The sequence below is a fragment of the Acanthochromis polyacanthus genome, chromosome 4 (assembly GCF_021347895.1).
Source record: "Acanthochromis polyacanthus isolate Apoly-LR-REF ecotype Palm Island chromosome 4, KAUST_Apoly_ChrSc, whole genome shotgun sequence".
NCBI classification, from domain to species: domain Eukaryota; kingdom Metazoa; phylum Chordata; class Actinopteri; family Pomacentridae; genus Acanthochromis; species Acanthochromis polyacanthus.
The window spans coordinates 22,145,483-22,168,362 of NC_067116.1; the positions used below are offsets into that span (position 1 = coordinate 22,145,483).

Genomic DNA, 22,880 nt, shown 5'->3' on the forward strand with positions numbered 1-22,880 from the left:
GCATGCATGGGGAGGAAAATGGAGGCAGAAAAGGAAATCTACAATCATGTCTGTCACAAGTTACAAGGAAATTGAATGACAGACACTCCTCATGCAGAAACGGATGACAGAACTTTGTACACATCCATACACAGGTCTTTTTGTCTTCTCTCATTGACCCACAAAGTGTCTCACCCTGCACTCCACCTCTATTATCCCCTCGAGTCTACTGTCCCCACGTAACAGAGATTCAACTCATATCCTCGAGTATAAACCACAACGCTGAAAATGTCAGATACCTGCAGGGAAGCACTTTGTACACTGACCTCTCTCAGTGATGCTGTGTGAGAGAGAAAGACAATAAGAGGGAGAACAACATCTTATGTTGCTTCAGCATCAAGTTGTACTCCAGCAAATGCAGGTTGTAGTAGTACAGCGTGTTTTACACATTGGTTAATTTTGGGCCAATATATACCAATCAGATACATCAATAAAATCACTGACAGGTGTATGAATAACATTTATTATCTTCTTACAGTGGGGTTTGGATATATTCGGCCCCAATTGAACAGGAGCGATATAGTGTTAAAATTTTTTTAGTCTGGGCCTTTCGGTTTTCCTCGTGCAGAGCTTTTTTTGTGTGTGCCTGAACTTGAAGACTCTCCACTGTCTGCAAAGTGCTGTTGGGGAACACCATGGTTTCTCAGTTAACTACATTGAACAAAGACGGGTGGATCGAATTAAAGCTGTATGTTAAACTGTGATTGGATATGTATCTGGTTGTGAGACAAACTTGCTCACTTGATTGTGAACATAAGTGGCACAAGGAAAAAAGTGAGTGCAGTGCCAACCCAACTCATTTAGCAGCCTCTTGTCACTAACACTGTAGGTGTTTTTGTAGCAATGGATATGTGACCATACTCAAGAATGCGGGTTTTAACACATCCTGTAAGTAACCTAGCCCATTGTGTAGTTTTGCCTCCACATTTCAAGTCATACCAGCTTTTTATCAACAAACCCAAACTACAGCTGTCCATAACTTTTCCTGTAGCTCTCACATCCAATGGGTAGATTTAGTACCCCACTGAGAGCTACCTGACAGTAATTATGTTTATCAAGCAGGTATTTTTGTAAATACTGTGCTAAATTGATTATGTATTTTTTATTTGAGAGAATGTTTGTGTTGTTCAGTCCTAGTGTGAAGCTAAAAGTTGCCAATGTAAGTACAGTACTGATGTTTGTATATGTATATACAGTGGGGTTGTTTACCTGGGGAAGAGATGACACCAGGATATGGGAAGAAGGCGAGCTGACAGAGACCGTGTAAATGCTCTGGACAATGTTCTGCTGGTAGGTCTGGGGTCCTGGTATTCATATGGATGTTACTCTGACACGTACCTACACACTAATGTACTTCATATCGTGGCAGTAGTATTCCCTAATGGCAGTGGTCTCTTTCAATAGGATAATGCTCCCTGACACACTGAAAAGCATTGTTCAGGAAAGGTTTGAGTAGCTTGGTAAAGAGGTGTGTATTCTGTCTCTAAATTGCCCAAGGTTAGAAAAGTGTATCCGATTCATGGAGGCTCCATCCCAAAAAAACCAGGGCTTCAAGGATCTGCTGCTTACATCTTGGTACCTGATAATGCAGGACAGCTATAGAGGTCTTGTGAAGTGCGTGCCTGTCTTAGGTGGTTTTCATGTTTTTAATATTTGTAAAACTGCATTCAAATAGACAAGAAAAAGTGACATTGATGCCGAAGTAGTTTGTGGTTAATGTTTGATGCAGAAAGAGGGGTGCAGTCTCTTTCTAGAGAGTAAGTTAGGATGAAGTGACGCTGCAGTTTGTCAACTTAGGCAAGAAATTCAGCGAGCAATGGCACCTTGTTTACTGAAGTGGAGAAGAGCCCTATTTGAGCTTCATTTTAAGGCTCAAGTTAATGGATCATGACTTAGTCTCTATTGATTAATCTGTTTGATTTCAGGCCCATAAAATGCCATAAAAATACTAAAAATGCCCATTACAATTTCACAGAGTCTAAATGAATGCCTTCTAATGGCTTTTTTCATCTGCCTAACAACCAAACGTATTTAATTTCCCTTCTGATAATACAGAAAAGCAGAAAGTCCTGCTTTATTTTAGAAGCGAGTGCCAGATATGATCATTTTGCAACTCAAACTGACTTGCATGTATTAGATACGGTGATGAAGTGCAGACCTTTCCATCAAAGCAGTTGGTGTGACAGATCTATATTCTGCATTAATATTTGAGCATGTAGTTAATGAGTCAGCTATTGACAGGACACCCTCGCCTAAAGATTTAACATACAGGAATATTTTTTAAATTAATGTTCATTCGGTTTGTGGTGATCAACAATTAGTTCAGCTATGCCAAATTATTTTTAAAAGTGAAGTAATAACTGATTGGAAAACCCCCCACTAACGGTTCTGTTGGACCTTGCTCACTATCTTGTCAGGGTTTTCTGTAACCTGCCTCCTTGTCACCAGTGTCACTGCAAGCAAAACGAGGAGTTTTGCTTCTTTGCTTTCTGTCTGAGCGATGAATCCCCACTCCCAACTCAGCTTATTGAAATGCAGAACCAGCCGGACCATTAAAATGCCACGGCAGCGATACAGAGACAGATGAATTTGCAATCTGCCAGGCGAGCCAGCTGTTGCCCCCCTACCACCACCACCCACCCTCAACCCTCCAGGGAAGCCTCCAAAAACTTCCTCGCCAGCATCCAAGGACAAAGGCCTCAGGGGGGAGCTGGTTTTTAATTACCGCGCCGCGTCCTCTGAACATCACACCAATGGATTATCTCAGTGCATCCCACAGAAATGAAGAGAGATGAGGAGTGTTTGTCGGAGCCAGGTGCATCAGCAGAGACGCAGTGTCATTGTTGTTTCCCAATATCTGAATGTAGTATCAGTAGAGGCTGGGCTTCAAACTTTTAATACAGTCTGTGTTTTTTGTCCGAATTACCACCTCGCTGTGGAATCTTTTTTTCTTTTGGTTTTAGACGCAATCTGTATTTTAATAATCAAGCATTTTGGAAGCTTTTCTTTAAAACTCAGTGTTTTAATCTTTTGTATCACCTTTTTGCCCAAGGTGGTTCTCTGATATTTTAGTCATCAAACAAAACAGATGAATAAGCTCTTGAATAAGATTGTGTTATAAATTTTGTAAGTGACTAGTTGAACTGATCCTCTGACATGTACGACGTAGCTTATAACTCATTTATCCCTGTGGGTTTTCCTCAATTTCTTGTTTTTTGAGGAGGCCAGAGTGCCTCAGTGGAAATTAGTGGCAAACCTTTGAAATGCCTAGACAACATTTTATATTTACCTCAACAAGGAAAGGTTTGCTGAGTACACATTTCCCCTAACAGCACCCACCTTCATAGCCACACAATTTTACTGATCAACAGAAGGAAACCACACTGACCCACCAGTCTTTACTGCAACTGAACAACTCTGCTGGAGCATATCGTGCCTTAATGCCTTGCTCAGAGGCTCATCGAAGAAGGAAGGAGTTTGGTTCATAGTTCCTGAGTGTCTTCTTCATTGCAGTTTCTGCCATAAAAATACCACCAGAAGACGATGCCTCCCTCTGAAAGTAATCAGTAGATGGAAAACAGGATTCAAATGTCAAGCATGTTTCAGCTGTAAAGAAGATTATGTGAGCAGGATATAAAACCACATAAAAGTAGGTTGTGAAATAACATTACGTTGCTTGCTTCAGCCAGTGTTTTACTCCTATTTGATATGTTTACACCAAGCATATTAGAGCATCTGTTGTTTATGTGGTGTGCAAAATCTAGAACTTGTTTCCTGTACGTCATATGCAGTCATTCAGAAGACATAGGAGTGAATTGTTTAGGATAAAAGAATGATTGTTTTCATCAGAAGTACAGTATGCTGCACACAGTATAAGTGTGTGTTTATTTACCAATAATTTACCGTAATAAAATCCTATCTTATGGCATGTTTTATGTATATCCTCTGCCCCTCTTTCCTGCCTCTTTTTCTGTATTTAGTTTGTTTTTTGATCCAAACAGAGCCTGTTTGTCACTTTCGATACTGGCCTCCCACTGAAAGAGCTGCCATCTATCCAGAAGATAAAGAGGCCAGCTAATATTCTGGCTGTCAGTCATTCAGACACCGTTCACCTCCTGATCTCTCCTTGTGTCTCCTGCCCTCCCTTTTTCTGTCTGCCTGTTTGTCATTTCTCCATCCCTTCATGTTTCTACTTTACATCTTCTACATTTAACCTTTTTTCTTATTTTATAACTGCCATGTATTTTTCTGTAATACTCTACAGCTGATCTTTTTCATTTACTTATGTCAGTTAATAAGAAAACAACGACGCTTTACAGTGAAGCAGGCACTGTCTTCAACCACTTTTGAGACATCTCGAGGACTCTCGCCTGGATTTATTCCAGGGTGCAGCCCTGCAACAGACGTGCTCTTTAGCACACCATCCTGCTGGTTCATCACAGCGACTGTTCTCTACCATGGCCCATAATGCCCCAGTCCCCACTCATACTGTAGCCAGACCCAGATGGGGCAGCACTTACTTCTGTTTCTTCATTTCCATCGTCGAAGTGCATTGAATTCATTCAATAGATCCACCACTCTGCTGGGGTGAGGAGAGACAGAGAGACGAGCTGTCTAGCTGTGAACAGAATCAATAACTGGATTTGAAAGTATATGGAGATGGGTAGCACATGAACAATTTTGTAAGGATTTTTTAAATTATTTAATTTGCGGGTGTTTTTTTTATAAAAAAAAAATATATTAGTACTGTTAAAGCTGTTGGAAGGAGCCAACAAGCCACCTAAGAAAATTAGTTTATTTTTGGATTTAATAGAGAATTTTAGTGAAATGATGGTATTTGCTGTTTAAGGGTATTTTGTGCCCTGACAGTAGTAAAATTTGGGGAAAGAGAAATTCAATCATTGAATCTGATTGGGATGAAGAGGTGTCTATATTATTCCTTTGTCTCTTAGTAGCCAGTCCAAAAACCCACTAAAGCTGGGATTGTGTTAAATTTAATAACTGAAATCGTAGTAAGAAATAAAATGCTTCTTTTCTTCAGGACTAGATTGTCCAGTGTGTTTCTGGCTCAGTGGTGGCCTTTTTTCTGGATCATGGCTGCCGCGTTTTCCTTGGGTTTGACATTTATGTTGTTAGTGAGGCACTTCTGATTGCTCAGCATGACTGTCACACAAGGAGAACACACACACACACACACACACACACACATATGTATATGCACACACACATATTCACTCACTCTTGGATTGCAGACAAATTCTGTAGACGTATTTTGGAAAAGTCTTGATATGGCGAAAACAAATGCAGTGTGTGAACAATCACATTGTCAATTTAAGAGGGACCTTTGTTTGTGACAAAGCTATTGCTTCCCAGCATTGGATTGGGTTGTCTTATCCAGTTGACACTGTTTCACTGCAAGTGACAGTTGCTGGAGTTGTTAAGTAAAACTCTTAGGTTTTGTCTCCAGCCTTGCTCCCTCTGTAATTATTCTGTACACACAGTTTGACTTCATGGTTGCTTCCAGCGGTTCAACACTGTGCAGCATCATCTCTGATTGGCTGGGCTGTCACTTTAGGACTTAGTGGGCTCTGAGTGTTCAGCTGTCTAAACCGGGCATATTTCGCTCCTGCCTCATCGGTTTAGCAAAGCGTGGCTGCCTCTCTGTTAAAGGGGCTCACCAGCCTGCACCCGTGGGCCCCTTCCATACCCGGCAGTTACACAACACTGTCAGAAGAGAAAGGTAACTAGAGAGCTCACTGTTCTCTCCAGAATGGTATAATGAGAAGGATGACGCTGCTTCTGAGATTCTGCATTTACATTTTTACATTTAGAGCATTTAACTACCACTTTTATCCAAAGAGCCTGAGAATGTGAGGGCAGGTAGGCGGTTCATTATCTTGCTCAAGGACAGTTTGACAGGATTCGGTGCCGTTGATGGACAGACTGACTCATGTTTCTAAAGCTAAATGTTGCCGCATTGACCTTGTATGAAGCACACATAAGTCTTAGCATAATTTTTCTGGCCTTATTCCACTTTGTTTCCAGCATGTCTTGTTAAAAATGATCTTAGCCTCAGTGCAAGCATAAAACCCTACAAAGTAAATTTATCTGTTCTTGGTGTCAAATGTCTCATTGATGAGTAACTCAGTGGGTCAGTGGCATCCATAGTCATCCTCTCCCAGAATATGTTGTCTTTTGCCAGCAGTTTTGCACAATGTGTCCCCAAAATCCATCTCAAAAGGCCAAATATTGTGGGGGTTTTTCTAATGAATGCCAAACAAATTCTTGAAAACAGGACATCATAACGTTTACTTTTTAGGAGTTTTAATGGTAACTTTCAATGCTTACTGTGAATGATGTTTTTATACATGTGTGTCTGTCTCATTTCCTGTATTAATGCATTTCTACATAACAATACGTGAGCATTTATATACTATTCATAACAAGTTTAATGAGGTGCAGTTGAAGACTTCCTGATGAAAATTTCAGTTGTCTGCTCCATTTTCTCCTTTGTAAGGACACACTGAGTCTTGTCACTGTAGCACATTATAATGTAATAGATCCAGGTGCAGTAGTTGGATACAGTATTCTTTCAGTGGAAAAACTTGACCTCTGTACTTGATTGTGTGGACACTTGAAGCAGGACACCATGACTAGACTTCATTAGGGCCACAAGACACAAATATCCGCTAGCTCCAGGTGAGTGACCAGTGGCCTGAAGGTCCCCTGGTTTCATCTTTCCTCCTTACAGAGTCAAGGGGAAACTAACAGAGCCTCATATCCAGCAAGACGAACAATAAGGGGACAGGGGACTTAACCTGTCAGCTGCGTAGCGCACTTGACATGGAAAAACTCTGGTGTCATCTCAGTCGTGCCAGCTTCTGAATGAATTGTTTTCATCATAAAATGACAGGTGTTTGCTCGTATTGCCCTCAAGTGTAAAATAAATTAAGGCACAGCTCCCATGGCAATGATTAACATTTTAAAAAATCTCACATTAAGCATCTGCCCTTTTACTTCTTTCCTCCCTAGTGCTGAAGAAGCACTTTAGTTTCAGCCAGTGGAGCCTGTTCTTTCTCATGTGTCAAGGCTACAACCAGAAATCTTTATCTTAGCACAGATATTTAGCTGCTGATATGAGACTTGCATCCACACCCAGTTAATTCAAATGCATTTAACATTTTCCCTCCAGTGAAGGCTCTAGAGTTATATTTTTATGCAAAACTACAACACAAATGAAGGTGAGTATGATTAGAAATGTGCATTATATAATGCCAAGTCATGCACATATTATAATAAATAGAAGGGAATAAAATTACATAATTGCATGACATGATTGTTAACTGGATGAAGGAAACAGTCACAAGGGGAGAACGCTGCAGAATTAAATGAAGAATTCAGAACCAGGCATAGATGATACGTACATTAGGTTCATGTACTCTTCAATATGTTCCACTTTTTTATATCCATACATAACTTGCTTTATAAATCATTTGTAAAGTACGTCAGAAAATTAGGTTTATATATAAATATGGATTGACCACATGGCCACTGGAGTGTTGCTCCTGCAAGGCAACCATGCGTCTCTAGATGGGTATTCTGCAAAATGAAAATAAAAAAAAACCCTCTTGACTTTGTGAACCTGTGGCAGCTTCCACCAGTGAAGGCTGCCATGGTTAATGAAATGCTGGATGTGTAGGTGGAGCACAGGTTTAGACACATCAGCAGTTTTTAAAAAAATTTTTCTTTTTTTATCCGTGTGTGTTAAGTAGGTAACCTGTTGGTGAGGTCTGAGTAATGGACTGTCTGCACAACAAGCCCCTAGGCTGCAATTAGAGGAAGCCTCTTGTTCCCCTCCGTGTACATATCTCACTCCCCTCTCTCTATCTTTCTTTTTTCCGACTTCTGTCTCAATCTGTCCCCCCCTCTTTTTATCTGTCTTGATCTCTCTCCCTCCTCTTCTTTTTTTTACTTCTTCAGCGCATTTTCCTTTCCTTTCTTTTTTGTTGTTTCCACCTTCGGCCAGTCAGTTTAAAAGTCACCCAGGAATAAATCTGACAGCTGCACACACAGACAGATTCAGACTGATGGTGAACAGTGCTGATGTAAATCCCCCTGCCTTTGCAAATGCTTTTTTAATCCTTCCATATTTATTATGTCAGAGCTTCTGTGCTGATGTAATGTTCCTGCTCATTGGTATGCAGGTGAAAGGCTGAAGAGTATGTCGGCCAGCATAATGTGTTTCACTTTGCAGTTTCAACATGGAGCTGATACTCTTTTGTTTTAATGTGCAAGTAAGAGTTGATTGTACGTTTGTTTGGATTTGCTTGGATGCTTTCACATTCAGGCTTTCATGAGTTCATTGGTGCATATTTGCGTTCATGTGTTGTGGCAATGGTGCATACCCTCATGAATATGTTTGTTTCCATTTTGCATAGGCTTTAGTGCTTAACATTCCAATCCCCAAAACCCACCAGTGGATGTGAAAAGGGTGCGGTCTTAATTACAAAAAAAATCACCTAAAATTACAGCATTCATCAGAGCCAGAAACTGTTTAAAAACAAAAATAAGAGAGCATCTTCAGATGGTCATTTTACTCAAAAGCTGTCCAAATAACAGTGAGTCAAACATATGTAGTAAATGAGTGCACAGTCCGTAGAATTGTGACTGACAGGAGCAAAAAATGTCCAAAAACTGCTCGGACTTCAAAGGGTTAACAGGCGCTTTTGACTTGCCTTCTCAATCCTCTGCAGCTTACTGAAATTAGCATATGCTGGTTTTTGCCAATCAAGAAGGGTCCAACAATCCTCTGTGTTATCGGATGTGAAAATGAACAGCCCAATTTGCCCTCCACTTTTTGGAGTATTGCAGGATTACCTGTAGTCAAAAATAGCTTTGTCTTTTCGTTCGATGCTGCCTCTCCTACTCTGGTCTTATCGCAGCCGCAGATCCTCTGTCCTCCTGTTACCCCTGTCTGGAAGCCAGCAACCAGCCTTCAGGATCCCCCTGCCTGGTTTTTCTATTGATTCACCTGTGGCAGCCACAGGAAGATATTCAGGCTGAAGATCCTTTGGATGGTGGTGATAGTGATGATGATGCTGAGCTCACTGCTTCAGTCTCAGTGACAACATTCAGCTCCTTCTAGTTTCAGGAGATGTTGACCTGTAGGTGTCATAATGTGTTGGGCTCTATGCTCAAACCATGGTAATGTGGATAAATACTGTAGCATTTACCAAATTAAACTTATAAACTAACTACAGTATCCTCTGACTTTGTCACCTTGCTGCTCCTTAAGTGTTAAAACTGCACAAGTATCGAAGCACATTTATTGGGTTGCTCGGGCTTATTCTTACTGTAGATTTTTCTGATGAGATTTTCAGCACGTAACCAGTCCACAGCTTTATGAAAACTCATACAAATTACATATCAAAACGCACGGCTCTGTCAGGAATGGTGGGCTATGTCATTTGGGAGTGATTCATCATACAGTTTTTCAAAATTTGGACAAAACTGCATCTAAAATCCCCAGTGAAATGAATGAGAAGTCAGCAGGACAGCTGCCTTTGGAAGCCTGTAGCTCCGGGATATTTTACAGTAGAAACTTCATTCAAAGTTTAAACAAGTCACAAGGCTTTGAAAGTTATTTGTCTGAATCTGTGTTTTGATATTTTTGTAATATTCAGATCTTTTGTTCAGTTACCAGAAAAAAATGGACCAGAAATGTTTTTGAAAAAAAATTGCACAAAACCAACAATTTCTACATAAAAATGCAGGTATTTTTGTCCTCTTTCACCCAAAGTGAGTCTCATTGTTGTCAGACTAATATTTTTTCATAAATTAAGTCAGAACACAGTGTACCCACCAAACCTCCATTTCACACCCAATATATTTGTGCTTTTAAGTGTCGGATAAAAACCCAAAATGTTGAGTTTCTATGACCTGCCACCAAATCTGTGCAATATACTCAGCATGCATAAAGACACATTGGCTTGTTCAAAACAAAATCTGCTTCACACAATGAAACAGTACAATTCATACATTTTGGGCTGTGATCTTTTGTTCGAGAGTCTAACCCTTATTCTGCTTTTCTGCACCTCCTTCTGCTCTTCTCACTGCAAGCAATCAGTGATTCACAGGTGATTGGTGATTAACGCTTTACTACACTTTCAAAGAGGTGCGGATCAGAGTTCATCAAGCATCCTGGCTTTTCAAAATCAATTTTACTTATATAAATTGTACCTTATGTATAATTACAGCAGGATATATTAACTGACAAAAGCTGGATTGACACAACCAAAATTTCTTCAGAACTTTTCTAGTTAAGTATATAGCTTACAGATACAAGATTAGGGTTTGACAGCCAGTGATGCACCTGTTCCGGGAAAAATCAGCAGGTCTTCGCGCATTAGCTGATCTAATATATGCCAGTTTTCACTCCAGAAATGCAGGGGGGACATCAGTAGAGTCAATCGCAAGGCTCAACGTATGCTCGAAGCCCGAAGGGTGAAAGGTGTAGAATTGGGCTTAATTTTGTTTGTTCTGTGTGGCTACAATGGTGTACAGCAGTGAAGCCGAACTGGGGCACTGTGATGGAGGACTGATGCTGCTGATGAGGCTGCAGTTCCTCCTGAACACCTCAGCCTCCCTGTAGAGATCAAAGAGCTGCAAGCTTCCGCACTCGCTTGCACACACACATAGCTACAGACCATACAAATAAGCAGCGTATAACGCTCATTCCAGCACACACTTGGCAAGGAAAGGTAGGCGCCAATATGCTCAGATCAACAGTAGATTTAAAGAAGAGTTCACTTTAAAGCAAAATAAATGTGATAACACTGTAAGACAACAGCAACAATAGTTTTGTTATTCGTCCAACAAGCTTACATTGTAATTTGGAGTTGCATTCTACTGATTATAATACAATCTGGATGTAGTAGTTCTACAACTTTCTCATTCTGTGCTCCATTATTGGAGTGGGGACTGGAGAGATGATGATAAAAGGATAATTCCACAATTTTACAGAGCCCCAAATGTTCCACCAATAATATAACTTTTGTAACTTAATACAGAATTTAATACTGTTGATTTTGAAAAAATAAATCATTTTAAAAACTGGTGTCATTGCATTACAGCTTGTAAACATTGCACACACCTACAGCTGTGTGTTCAGTTTCTCTTTCTCCAGCTTCGGAAACGGAAACAAATTTTAGTGTCATGAATAAAACCTGCATTCTTCTAATTTTTTAGCACAAGTACATCGATGCATGAAATATGTCAGCCGTCAATGTCAAATAAAAGGCTTGTCTTACAAGCATTCACACTAATACCAAGGTGTGAATATCTTTGTATTTCTGCTTTCTGCTTTGAAAATCAAAGGAGATGAGGCAAATATTTACAAGGACACATAGAAATAGAGGAGATGGAAGGAAATGAAGTAGAAAAGAAAAGATAAAAAAGGAGAAAATAAAGAAAACAGCAGATGAGATGATACAAGAGGAGATGAAGTAGAAAACGGGGGAAAATATGGAAGTAGAGTAAGATAAGCGAGAAAAGGGAGCAAAGGAGCTGGAAGTACAGAATTCAAGGAGAAAAGGAAATGTGCAAGGGGAAATTGAAGAGGAAGAAGGGATAAAAAGCAAGAAGGAAGGAGATTAGGCAGTGCAGAGGACGTCCTCTCTTCCTTTTTTATGGCGTTTTTTGAGTAATGAGGCTGTTAATTAGCAGAGGCATGCATGGTTTATTGAATCAAAGTGTTTACAACTTCCACTGTCAACCAGATTCTTGCTGGTCCTCGCTGATGCTGCCGTGGTAATTATAGTGTCATAAGTGTGTTTGTTAATAATGATGGGATAACTAATAGAAAGTAATCCATTAATCATTAGTCTATAATTATTTTAAAAGTAATGGAGTTTGTACTCATTGCATAATTAATGGAATCGTTCTTCGAGTGGTTGTCCTCAGATACTACACACTGTAAATGTTCATTACAGTACTGCGTTTTTTCTCCAAGGGCAGGCAAAGTGGTTGGAAAACATCCACTGATTGTCGAGGACATTTCCACTGTATCTCACACAAAGTATCATTGATCTTTGTAAAGATTTATTGATATCAAAAAATGTGTATGTATTTATATCGCATATGCATCACAATTTAGTTTCTTTTGTCAATTTAGTTTCCTTCCTCAAGTCAACTGTTTTAAACCCAAACATATTCAGAGTAATGCCACATTAATGAAAGAAAGCAGCAAATTCGCACATTGAAAAGGTTTAAATCAGTGTTTAACATTTTTGTGTCAAGAATTGCTTTATTATTAAAATAGTGTGTTTAAAGCAGCAGCTGGAGGGAATCAGGAGAAAATGAAAAGATAGGCAACCTAAAAGTTAACATTTATGTGGGCTACAACCTCTGTTTATCCCACTGCACCACCACATACTACTCTCAGCATGGAGGATGTTGCTATATATACTGTCTCATTTGCTCCGGGTGAAAAATGTTCTATTATAATGTCTTTTTGTTATTGTTTTTATAATGTCTATTTGTTATTGCACAGCCTTGGGGGACAGTCATTTTGCATTTCACTGCACATACTGTCTGAGCATGTGACAAATAGAAACTCTTGAATCTTGAAAAGCCCAGTGATTTGATAAAATCTCCAGTCACAGACTTGATTTTCTAAATCCTGAAAACGGAGCCAAGATGAGTTGCAGAAGTCTCGTTTCCTCTCAGACTACTTGAGTTTTATTTTCCTGAAAGGTTAATCTGGAAATGTTGCCCAACTGTTTAATCAGCTAATCATTTAATCCCTCCATGTGAGCTGAGCTTAACTGTGAGTTTGTGCCTACTGTCATAGAAGAATACCTCTTCAGCTAAGTGAACAAGCTGTCTAGATACATTTCACGTTCCATTTTAGGTTTAAAATGTAAGTCATAAATCTTTTCTGTCTCATTTAGAAAATGTTGCTTTCAGGTTAAAACCACTATGAACACGAGGGGGGAAAAATCAATACATTCCTGAAGAGGTGCATGTGTTATTTTCTTTTTCTTTTTTTTGTTATTGCTACAGTACACGCTCGATATAAAACCTTTAGTTCCATTTACAACACATAATACCCTCAACGACACACCACCGCCACACTACAAATCTCATTAAAGCATTACACATAGCTGTGCCAGCAGCTTGTATCAAACCCTCTCCTGTGCGTGTGTGTAGTGGATATATGTGAAGCACTGAAACCATATGTATGTAACTATACACATGCAAAATAGGAATATTGTTGAATACAGGCCACATGTTACTACAAGGAATTCAGTTCCTCAAAGATAATGTATAATACAGTAGTGATACATGTCATGCATCCGTCACTGTGCTTTTATTTTACATACAATGGAACCATTTCATTTCTTGAATGAAAAAACAGGACTTAACTTCAGGAACAGTAAATATTTTGTGATCAGCTTTCGGTTGTGTCTGAGGTTGTTTTGAGACTTAAAATTTCATTTGTACTTTTCGTTTTTTTTAAGGTTCTCTTTCTTTCTCAAGTTACCCTGCTCAAATTGCAAAAAAAAAAGTAAGAAAATTGATCTGCAAAAAATAATCTGAGAAAAAAAGCTATCGTACAACAAATCCACAGTTGTATGCTAAGGTTTGTGTGCAATTTACATAGTTTACCTTGTGATAACTAGGCATTCAAAAAATGAGCCTAAACTCATATAATTTCTAAAGCAGTTGTCTAGCAATAAGAAAAGATTTTGTTGGTACAGATTTCTTGATAGTGGTGGTAGAGGTGCGGTGTCGTACATTAAAGGGCCATAGCTGGAGTTGACTCATGGGGTTTGCAGTTACATAGAGATGCTTCTCAAACACGAGACTGTCAGGACACCCTGAAAGGATATCTTTTCTTTTGCTGCCACCCTAGTGCACAGGTTACTTTGTCTGTCAGCACAAAAAACATTTCAGTAGTTGTACCAGCATAATGACCATGGAAATGTATTCTGAGAGCATTGCTGAGCTTTTATGTTTAAGGAAGTGGGGGACCTCCTGACCAGGACCTTCCACAGTGTGCAGTGTTTTCCACAAACATGTAGAAGACTGCCTTTCCTCTGACTTAAATCCCCCCCTTCTGTTCTCTCTCTACTGTCGGAAAACAAGAAGGGGAAAGAGAAGAGAGTTTTTTCCACTCACTTTCTCTCTTACTCACACACTCTCCCGCTCTCTCTCTGATACACACAAACACACATCAAGGCCAGTCAGGCTCAGGGCTGGTTTATCTGCAGCTTACAGTGAGTTGCTGGAGAATGCCGTGCTTCCTGCCCTCCCTCCACTACTGTTTGCACTGTGTGTGTGACAACGTGCATATGACTGACTGAGTGTGTGTGTGTGTGTGTGTGTGAAGGAGGGGAAAGGAAGTGACAGGGAAACAACCCAGTGCCTCTATATGTATGTGTGTTTATGAGTGAGAAGCGCATTGCAAAACAACTAACCGTGTTTGGTGTGTGGATGTGTGTTTACACTGCAGTGGCTGTGGATTAGACAGCGCAGACTAAGTGGCTAAGGCCTGGGGAGTGCAGTTGCAGTAGGAAAGGGACAAACACCAAACAAACACAGTGACACAGCACTGTATTGCTGGTTTGCATCATAGCTGTGGACTGCTGGCAGTTCTAAATGAAGCACAATATATTGTCTTTCTTTTGTGCATTGTGTTGATCAATACAGGGCAGATATGTCATCTCACGAACCCATTTACTAAAAATGCATCATCCTTATTTTTAGCTGCAAATCAGATGTAAAAATTCCACATGCCACATGAGTAAAGCATGCGATCTATGTGTGTTGCAGGACTCGGCTCAGGAAGGTGTCATAACGCGTGACATCCACCGCACTTTTCCCGCCCACGACTACTTTAAGGACTCCGATGGAGATGGACAGGATTCTCTGTACAAGATCTGCAAGGTGAGCCCGACATGACATTAAAGTGGATAAATATCCTGGAAAATGAATACTTAATGGACTGATATTTGCTTGTCCAGACTTATTCCATAATCTGATTTTGACTTCAGCCAATGAGATTATTAGATACGATTACTCTAATAATATTACATAAAAAGCTCTTCTCTCCGATTTTAAGGGGAAAATTATTTATAAAAGCTGGTTAGCTGGAATCTATACATTTTAGGGATTGTGAACTGTTAGCACTGAAGCACTGGTGGTAGCCCAGTTTGGAATATGTCGAAATTAAATTTGCAAAGAGAAGGCTTTTGTGAAGTTGTAAGTTAACTGAAAGTTGCATTGGAGTGGGCGGGAACAGCAGTGGACAGAATGGAGGCATTGTTTATACTGTGCGTTACCTCACTTTCGTGATAGCATCATGGAAAAGAAGGCAAATCTGTCTAAATACTCTTTCCTGTTGTATTTATATGTTTATAAAAACGTTGCTGCTGAGAATCAAGTGCTAAGATGAGAAGCTAGCTCTGAAATCCCTATGAAGCCAGCCATTAGTTTTTTTTTCCTCTTTGTGGTCTGGCAAGGCTCAGTAGGAATTTGCTTGGCATTTCAAATTGGCTCTCCAATGTATGATTGACAGTGCTCGCCTTTACTGAGACATCAACATGAACCCGTCCTACACATGACTTACCGGACATACAGACCGCTCTGTGAACAGTCATTGATCCTTCCAATTTTCTAAGTGGAAAACGTGGTGGCTGATGTGTAGGTGGAAGATTTCTTCAAATTGCCTACCAAAAATGGTTTCTGAATTTCAAATTTGAGGCAAGAAGTAGACCATTTAACTACACAATGCTTCATGGATTTATTGTACAGCAATGAGCCAGAATATTGTGACTACTCACGGATGAAGTAAATAATGCTGATTGTCTTGGAACAATTGCACATGTGAACATTTGGGATATATTAGATAGTAAATGAGCAGTCTGTTCTCACATTTAACATGTTGCATGTCAGAGAAATGGGCAAATGTGAAGAAGAGAAACTTTGACAAATGCCAAAGGGTATGACCAAATGACTGGTTGGAGTAGCCAGGAGATGGCAAAGCTTGCAATGTGGTCCCAGTCAACTGTAGTTTAATACCTGCTGCCAGTGGAAGATGGAGGGACAAGCCATGATCCAGCAACTGTGAGGTGATGTGCTCCCTGTTCAGCAGCAGCTCCAAATCACAGTTTATAGAACTTAAAAGCTCCAGTTGCTGCCAAGTTCTTGGTGCCAGATATCTCAAAGTATCTTCAGAGGTCTTGGCTTGTCCATGTCATAATGTTTGATCTGTGTGGTTTAAATAAATGAGGATGTTTTTAAAGGTAGAAATCATCATTTTAATGACTCTGATATTCACAGATTATTACTACTCATTGCTGTTAAATTAATCCTGAAATCTCGGCGAAATTGAGCTTGAGTATTGCAACCAGAACTTTTACAGGTCATGAACGACTACATCAAGGGCAATGTCCAAACTCGATTTTTGTTTAAATTAATTAATACATCAGATGAATCAATCTTTTAATATTTAAGGCTGTGAGAGAAGTAGGGCTCCACTAATCCATTATACAATAATTTAAAGCAAGCACTATAACTCTGTGTAAGGAGTTATAGTGTTTGCTGCAATTTGAAGTAGTAGTAGTAGTGGTAGTATACGGTCCAGCACTCTTAATAACATATACAATTGAATACAAACATGATATATTAAAATCTTTAAGCCATCCATACAAACGTAGTCATCAAACTTTGAACAGCACTTCAGCTGGCCTTTTTCTGGATCAGTCACGATCCTTATACCATAAAAACAAGCAGCAGTGCCTTTAAAAAGAGTGAGGAAAAGAGGTGCTATAAGTAGAAGGCTCCCAGCGGACTTGCATCCTGAGGTAATTATCTGCGAAGACACACGTTGTATTTTATTCAGACAAAAGCCAAGGTCAGCACTACTGAAATGTATTAAAGCCACTCCTAATCTCTACCATTGTCCTCCTCTGAGCCAGACTGTAGCTTCAAACTCAACTAAGACAGTTTTTAAGCACACATGACTTTACACTGATCTGTCCAACGGGTCTGTGAAGAACAGACAAACTTAGAATGAAATCAGCATGCATGATTTTTTTTTAGTAACCAAATAGTCAAAAAGTGATCCTGGTATTGACAGTTAGCCATACCTGTGAGTGATCGATGCATCATCAATGCTTCAGAGAATCTTTACACCTAAAATTAAGAAACAATTAAAATAGTGCAAAGTAATTATAATGTACTAAAAAGTAAACACAGTAAGATACAACTTTCTGTCTGCTGATAGATTTGCACTTGCAAAGTAACCTGTGTTGCAATCACTGTGTTAAAAGCATACAGTTTTGATTAATTCGTTTTCATTTTCTGTATTTAAAATATATATATTTTTAAATTGTCAAATTAGTGCATAATCATGGTGTTATGGACTTTTTTTAGATTTTAAATTAATGCTAAAATGTTGTATTTGGTAGTTATGTAATGAACTTACATCACAGACCACATAGTACAATCATATGAAAGAGGTGTATGAAGGATATAAACCAAGCATAAATAGAAATATTGCACGAGTGTTTTGCCTTTCTATTAAACTCAAAAACAGTTCCAGAAAGATTGAGTAGAACTTCTCTTTTTTTATTATTTTTTTCCTAGAGCTGCAAAAATAGAGTATGGTTGGTCAGTGCTCTGGGAGAACCTGTCAGAAAGGTTTAGCATCCAGTCTGGACCCAACTAGGTCAGTGGCGAGCCAGCCTTCATTTGTATGCAAATCCATGTAGATTTGCTGCTGATAAGGTTGGTTGGATCTTGAGGCATGAGTGGGTTACAGGCACAGAGGATTTGGGACAAAGTTTATATTCATCTTCATGTAATACTCAGTAATAAGCCGGGAGTCTTTTATTTTCCAACCTTTATTCTCCAGGGAAGGTCACCTGAGCTTTGTGTTCTTTTTCTGTGATAATCTGTTTTGCTCCCGTAATGTTCCATTCAGTCACACTTCCAGCTAAGACGTATAACCTCAAACATCCACTGTCGGTCAGTCAGAAGGCCCTCTGGAGCAGCGGGGAGGTTGGCTGTCAAGGATAGTCAAGGATGCGCTGACAGCGGGGTGGTTGGAATGACTGGGTTGGGGATTCGAAAGCTGTGCCTCTTGATTAAATGGGTAAAGGGAATATCTTCCAGATTTCCATGGTGACGGGACTTAAACAAAGGGGAAAAAAGCAAACATGATAACACATCAACATGCCTCATCAACCAGGCTAATGTTGTATATCCCAGTAATCGCTGAGTGTTTGCATGCACACTTTATTCAGGGTACTAGTCCACATCCTGGTGACCGTCATCCTGACCAGATTTCTGCATACATGAAAACACAATGTCAGCAGAGTTTGATAGAATACATTTTTAAAAATCCTGATTCCTTTTCTGAAGCTGTTTGTGACCTTTGTCAACAGAACTCCTTCCCCCAAAAAATTATACTACAAATACTGACTCCGATACTGAAAACAGAACATAGATGCAAAGTCTTCCCAGTGGAAATGTGGTGTTATTGTTGTAATTTTACCTGTGCCATAATACTATTTCGTGTTTGAAAGAAAGAATATTAACTGGTTGCCCTGGGCCAGAGGTTAAGTCGTCTACTGTTATCTGCAGCATTACCAGTTCTTTTTTTTCCTTTCTTTACCAGAATTTCTCCAATCAAGTTTAACGATGCAGTTATAAAGAAAAAATATGAGCTTCTACACTTATATATTATAGTGTGTGAACTGAGAATAAATGCTAATATTTTTTTTAAATAACACTGTGCAACAGTAACCACAGTTTTCTGCACTACAGTAATTCAACTAAGGTCTAAACGTTTTGTTCTGTTGTTTCTATGAAATCTGAACTTTAACTTGACAATGCCCACTCTCTCCAGTAACCCTGAAATGATAATGTTGGCTTTTCTTGTACCTCAGGCACCTCAAAGGTTCCCTTTAATAAATCCTCTGAAACACTTCTCTGGACTGAAGGTTTCAGATTTTCATTATTTTATTCAACACGGAGACACAGTCCACAGTCTTAAAGCAGAAGGTGAAACATTAGTGATTTTCGAGATTAATTTTTGAAGCCGTTGTTTGAGAGTAAAAGATCAGAGAGACAAGAAATGTGGGGAAAAGGGAGTAGAGGAATGAAATGCAGGCCATAATCAGGGCATCTAGGAATCAAACCAAAGACTCACTACTTTTTGTGCTTTGCGCTTTAACCACTCACGTATCAGATCACCAGCATTAATGTTTTTATACAAGTTAAGCAATGATTGCATTTTTAGGATTGAAAAAGCTGTAGCTTTTATGAAAGTTAACTGCATTGTGGTTACTTTGTGCAGATTATGGTGAGTTGTTCTAGTTACACGTTGGCTCTCTGTAGTTGGATCAACCTACGATATCCAGATTTTCCCCAATATAGATCTCATAATACTACTGCTCCTGTCGTAATAATGCTGCCAGTGTTTTAGGATTATAGGTGCAATGGTCTAAATGCTGTTTATATTATGTCAAAAATTATTAATAACACATTTTGTTCCCAAGTTACAACAGTACATACAAGAGTATAAAAATCTATCTGCTTGTTGGTTATGAGAAACCAGGCATACTCTATAGATTGCAATAACCCACCCCTCTGAGCCTATTATCTGCTCAGGCTAACAAATTTAGATTTCACCCACCAGGACCTCCCCCATCCATCTGTCAGCATGCACTTCTCCCAGCCGAGTTGGGGACGTATGAATGCCACACTCCATCAAGCATGTCAGCTTGTAGATTAGAGTCCAGACAGCTCCACAAGACTTCTCCATTACCTCCACATCAAAGCCCAAATTAGCTGAACAGATCAGAAGTGGAGCTCTGGACGTCCACACTCATTTTTCAGACATGTGAAAAACGGGAGACAATCGTTTAACCCAATGCACGGGGGTTTGACTGCTATTACAGTCGATGTGTCCGTCAGTGAGTGAGCCTTCTGCAAAAATATCTGTGAGGAAGATATTGAACCATTACCAGCTTAGTCATTTTAAGTAGTTCTGCATAGCAACTGAACAAAACACATATTTAAAGGTGTAAAAGTAAAATTTTTCTTGTCATTAAATTCCACTCTCTCTCACACCCCCTCAGAAGTGCAGCTGCCTAGTAAAGGAGTCCTTATTCAGCCCTGAACTGAAGAAACCTCTTGGATGAGAGGTGAAACGTCTTCAAGGAACTTTCTTAAAGTCCAGTGGATTTATTTTAAACCACTTTGGATAACCATGACCTGGATAAATGAGAACCTACACAGACATTATTCAGCTCCGGTGCTGCTCACCTATTAAGAATGTTGAGCTGCCAGCCTGATAGTTTTGCACATCAGCTCATAAGCAGAGATCAGTAGAGGTGTTTAGTCTTAGAGGAGATGTGGTGCTGCTCCATCTGGTACCTCACCTACCTCTAATTCCTTCCACTTCAGCAGCATTTGAATTACGCTGTTTTGTCGTTCGGTGTTAGTGCATTTCTTCCAGCCTGTATGCTTTGCAAGGATGAAGACAGATGAAAGAGTGGAAGCTGTGTGATGTAGCCCTTGTATCCTTGTTTACGCTTTGAAAAAGGCCTGTCTGTTTGCTCATTAGCATGATTGGTGAGGTATGTCCACTACCGTCCATTCTGAGACAACGCCTCTCTGAATGGTCATCTGGAGGTTATTCTCCTAGATCAGTCTTCCATATTTTATTGGCAGAATGAAGCCAGGTTTCTCAAGCTGGACGGGCTGCTGCTTCTCTGACTCCTGCAGTAGAGAGAAGTTTTTTGTTGGGGAACGCCATTCAAATGAATCAGGCTTTAACACGAAGAGTGGATTTGGCCGTCTGTTTCCACGTCAAGGCACATATTTATGTTTTATTAATTGATGCCATGGTAGTGAGTACAGACGTGTCAGTCGGTTGAATAGCTTCAGAAACACTTTACCACTCACCTTATCGACAGCACATTGGGGGTTTCACATCCACGTTGTACCATCAGTGACAAGCTGTGCGGAGGTGAGAAATGAGCTAGAGGTTTAACTTTCCCTCTTTAGCTCTCTGCGTTTCATTCCTGACACAAGTATATGTTACTATTTATGTAAACAAGTGTTATCCTGTTACATCCATGTTTAGACTATCGTGTCTTTCTCTGTCTGACAGGACTGGCTTTTCATTTAATTGTGGCCTGTGAAGCAGGTGTGAACAGTTGTGATTTCGAATGTGTTTGGATAACACATTGCACAAGCTAGTTCGATCATAATCTGGCCCTGAGATTGCAGAGCCATGGAGCCCAGAGTCAACTGGTCGAGCGTGCGACACATAAACAAGGGCTATCGTCCCCGATACAGCGACCTGGGTTCAATTCCAGCTCACGGCCCTTTGCTGCAGGTCTTCCCGCCATTCTTCTCCCTGCTTTCCTGCCTGCCCTGCCTTTCTACATTAAAAAAAAAAAGATTGCAGCGTTAGTTAGAAATGGTCGGCAACGTAAAATTCAAAACTATCACTCTGCAACCCCAGATCTCCCAACACAAGCAGTACTTGATGATGTAAAGACTAGCCCTAATGTGCTTTAATCACAGCATTGTAAGCAAATATCAAGCACAGTTTTCTAGGTTTTAATAATATACTCTTCACTCTGCGCTACACTTGTCCTTAGAAAGTCAGTTTCTTAAAGTGACTGTGGAATTTTGGTGCTATGTTATTACATTCAGAGGCTTAGCCCAGCATTTAGAGAACAGAAGCCTCATCGAGAGTCATAGTGAGAGACAGACTCACACTGACAAAGCGAAAACCAAAGACAGAGAGACAGTCTTCAGAGAAATTCCTCAGGGGAAAAAAGGGAAAATCCGAGTGCAGAAGAGAAACTTGTCTCATAGGAAATGTCTGCTGTATATGCTGATGTTCTGACAACATTTGCATTACACTGATGGGACTAACTGGAGTATCAATACGGTGCCAGGCTTTTAGAATCAAATGGTGACTTGTTGCTAATCATAAAATGTTGGCTTAAAAAGAAGATGCAGATCCTAAGCATATTTACATATTACCAAACCAGGTAGTCTAATGAAACATGCTTTTTTAACAACTCAGCCATCATTACATACTGTCATATAGCCCTCCTTGTATTATCATATTCAATATCAGATCAAATGTGGCCACAGCTACATTGTCGATGTTTTATGTAGCAGTTAAACTAACTGTTAAAACAGCGGTTGACACTGAACCCTCCCTCACCGCTGAAATGGAAGGTGCTAAATCCTCTCGCTGCTCCAATGGAGTTGTTCATTAACTGGTGTGCTGCATTATGCCGTGGCTGAACTGTGCAGCTCCAAAGTGTAAATACGTGGAACCATATGAGACAAGCTGCTGTGTTAACTTATGTTTTGCAAAAAAGGACAGAAGACAATTGATTTATTAGTTTGGTAGTGTAGTATCTGATCTGAAATATATGTTGGGATATATGTTGCTTATTAAAATAGATGTGGTTTTTTTGCTGAATGAAGTCATTGCTGTGAGTACACTGGGGATCATTATGTCCAGGTAATGATAATTGTTCTTTGGGGCCCTAATCACTCTTTGGGTGTCTTAATGATAGGGGGTTGTTCTGTAGGGTCTTGTTCCATGACCAGATGTCTTCTAATTAGAAAACATATGTTGTGACCTCATACTTGTCCAAAACATATGAGTCATTCCATCTCATTTCAACAAATCTGAGGAAATTTTGTTGCATGACCTCCTCTGATCATCTCCAAACTTTTTTTTTAACTATCCCAACATAAGAATAGATTACTTGCAAAGTTTTAACATCATATGA

The 22,880-nt window shown here is 39.7% G+C and overlaps 1 protein-coding gene across 3 annotated transcripts in view; it reads left to right on the top strand.

Annotated features, from left to right (window-relative positions):
• rabgap1l (RAB GTPase activating protein 1-like) overlaps positions 1–22,880 on the top strand; it is a 129,321-nt gene that overhangs the window by 64,605 nt on the left and 41,836 nt on the right. For all 3 annotated transcript variants that reach the window (XM_051947207.1, XM_051947208.1, XM_051947209.1), the window contains one exon: positions 14,875–14,988. In XM_051947207.1, coding sequence (XP_051803167.1) covers positions 14,875–14,988 — 114 coding nt within the window. The remainder of the gene's footprint in view (positions 1–14,874; positions 14,989–22,880) is intronic.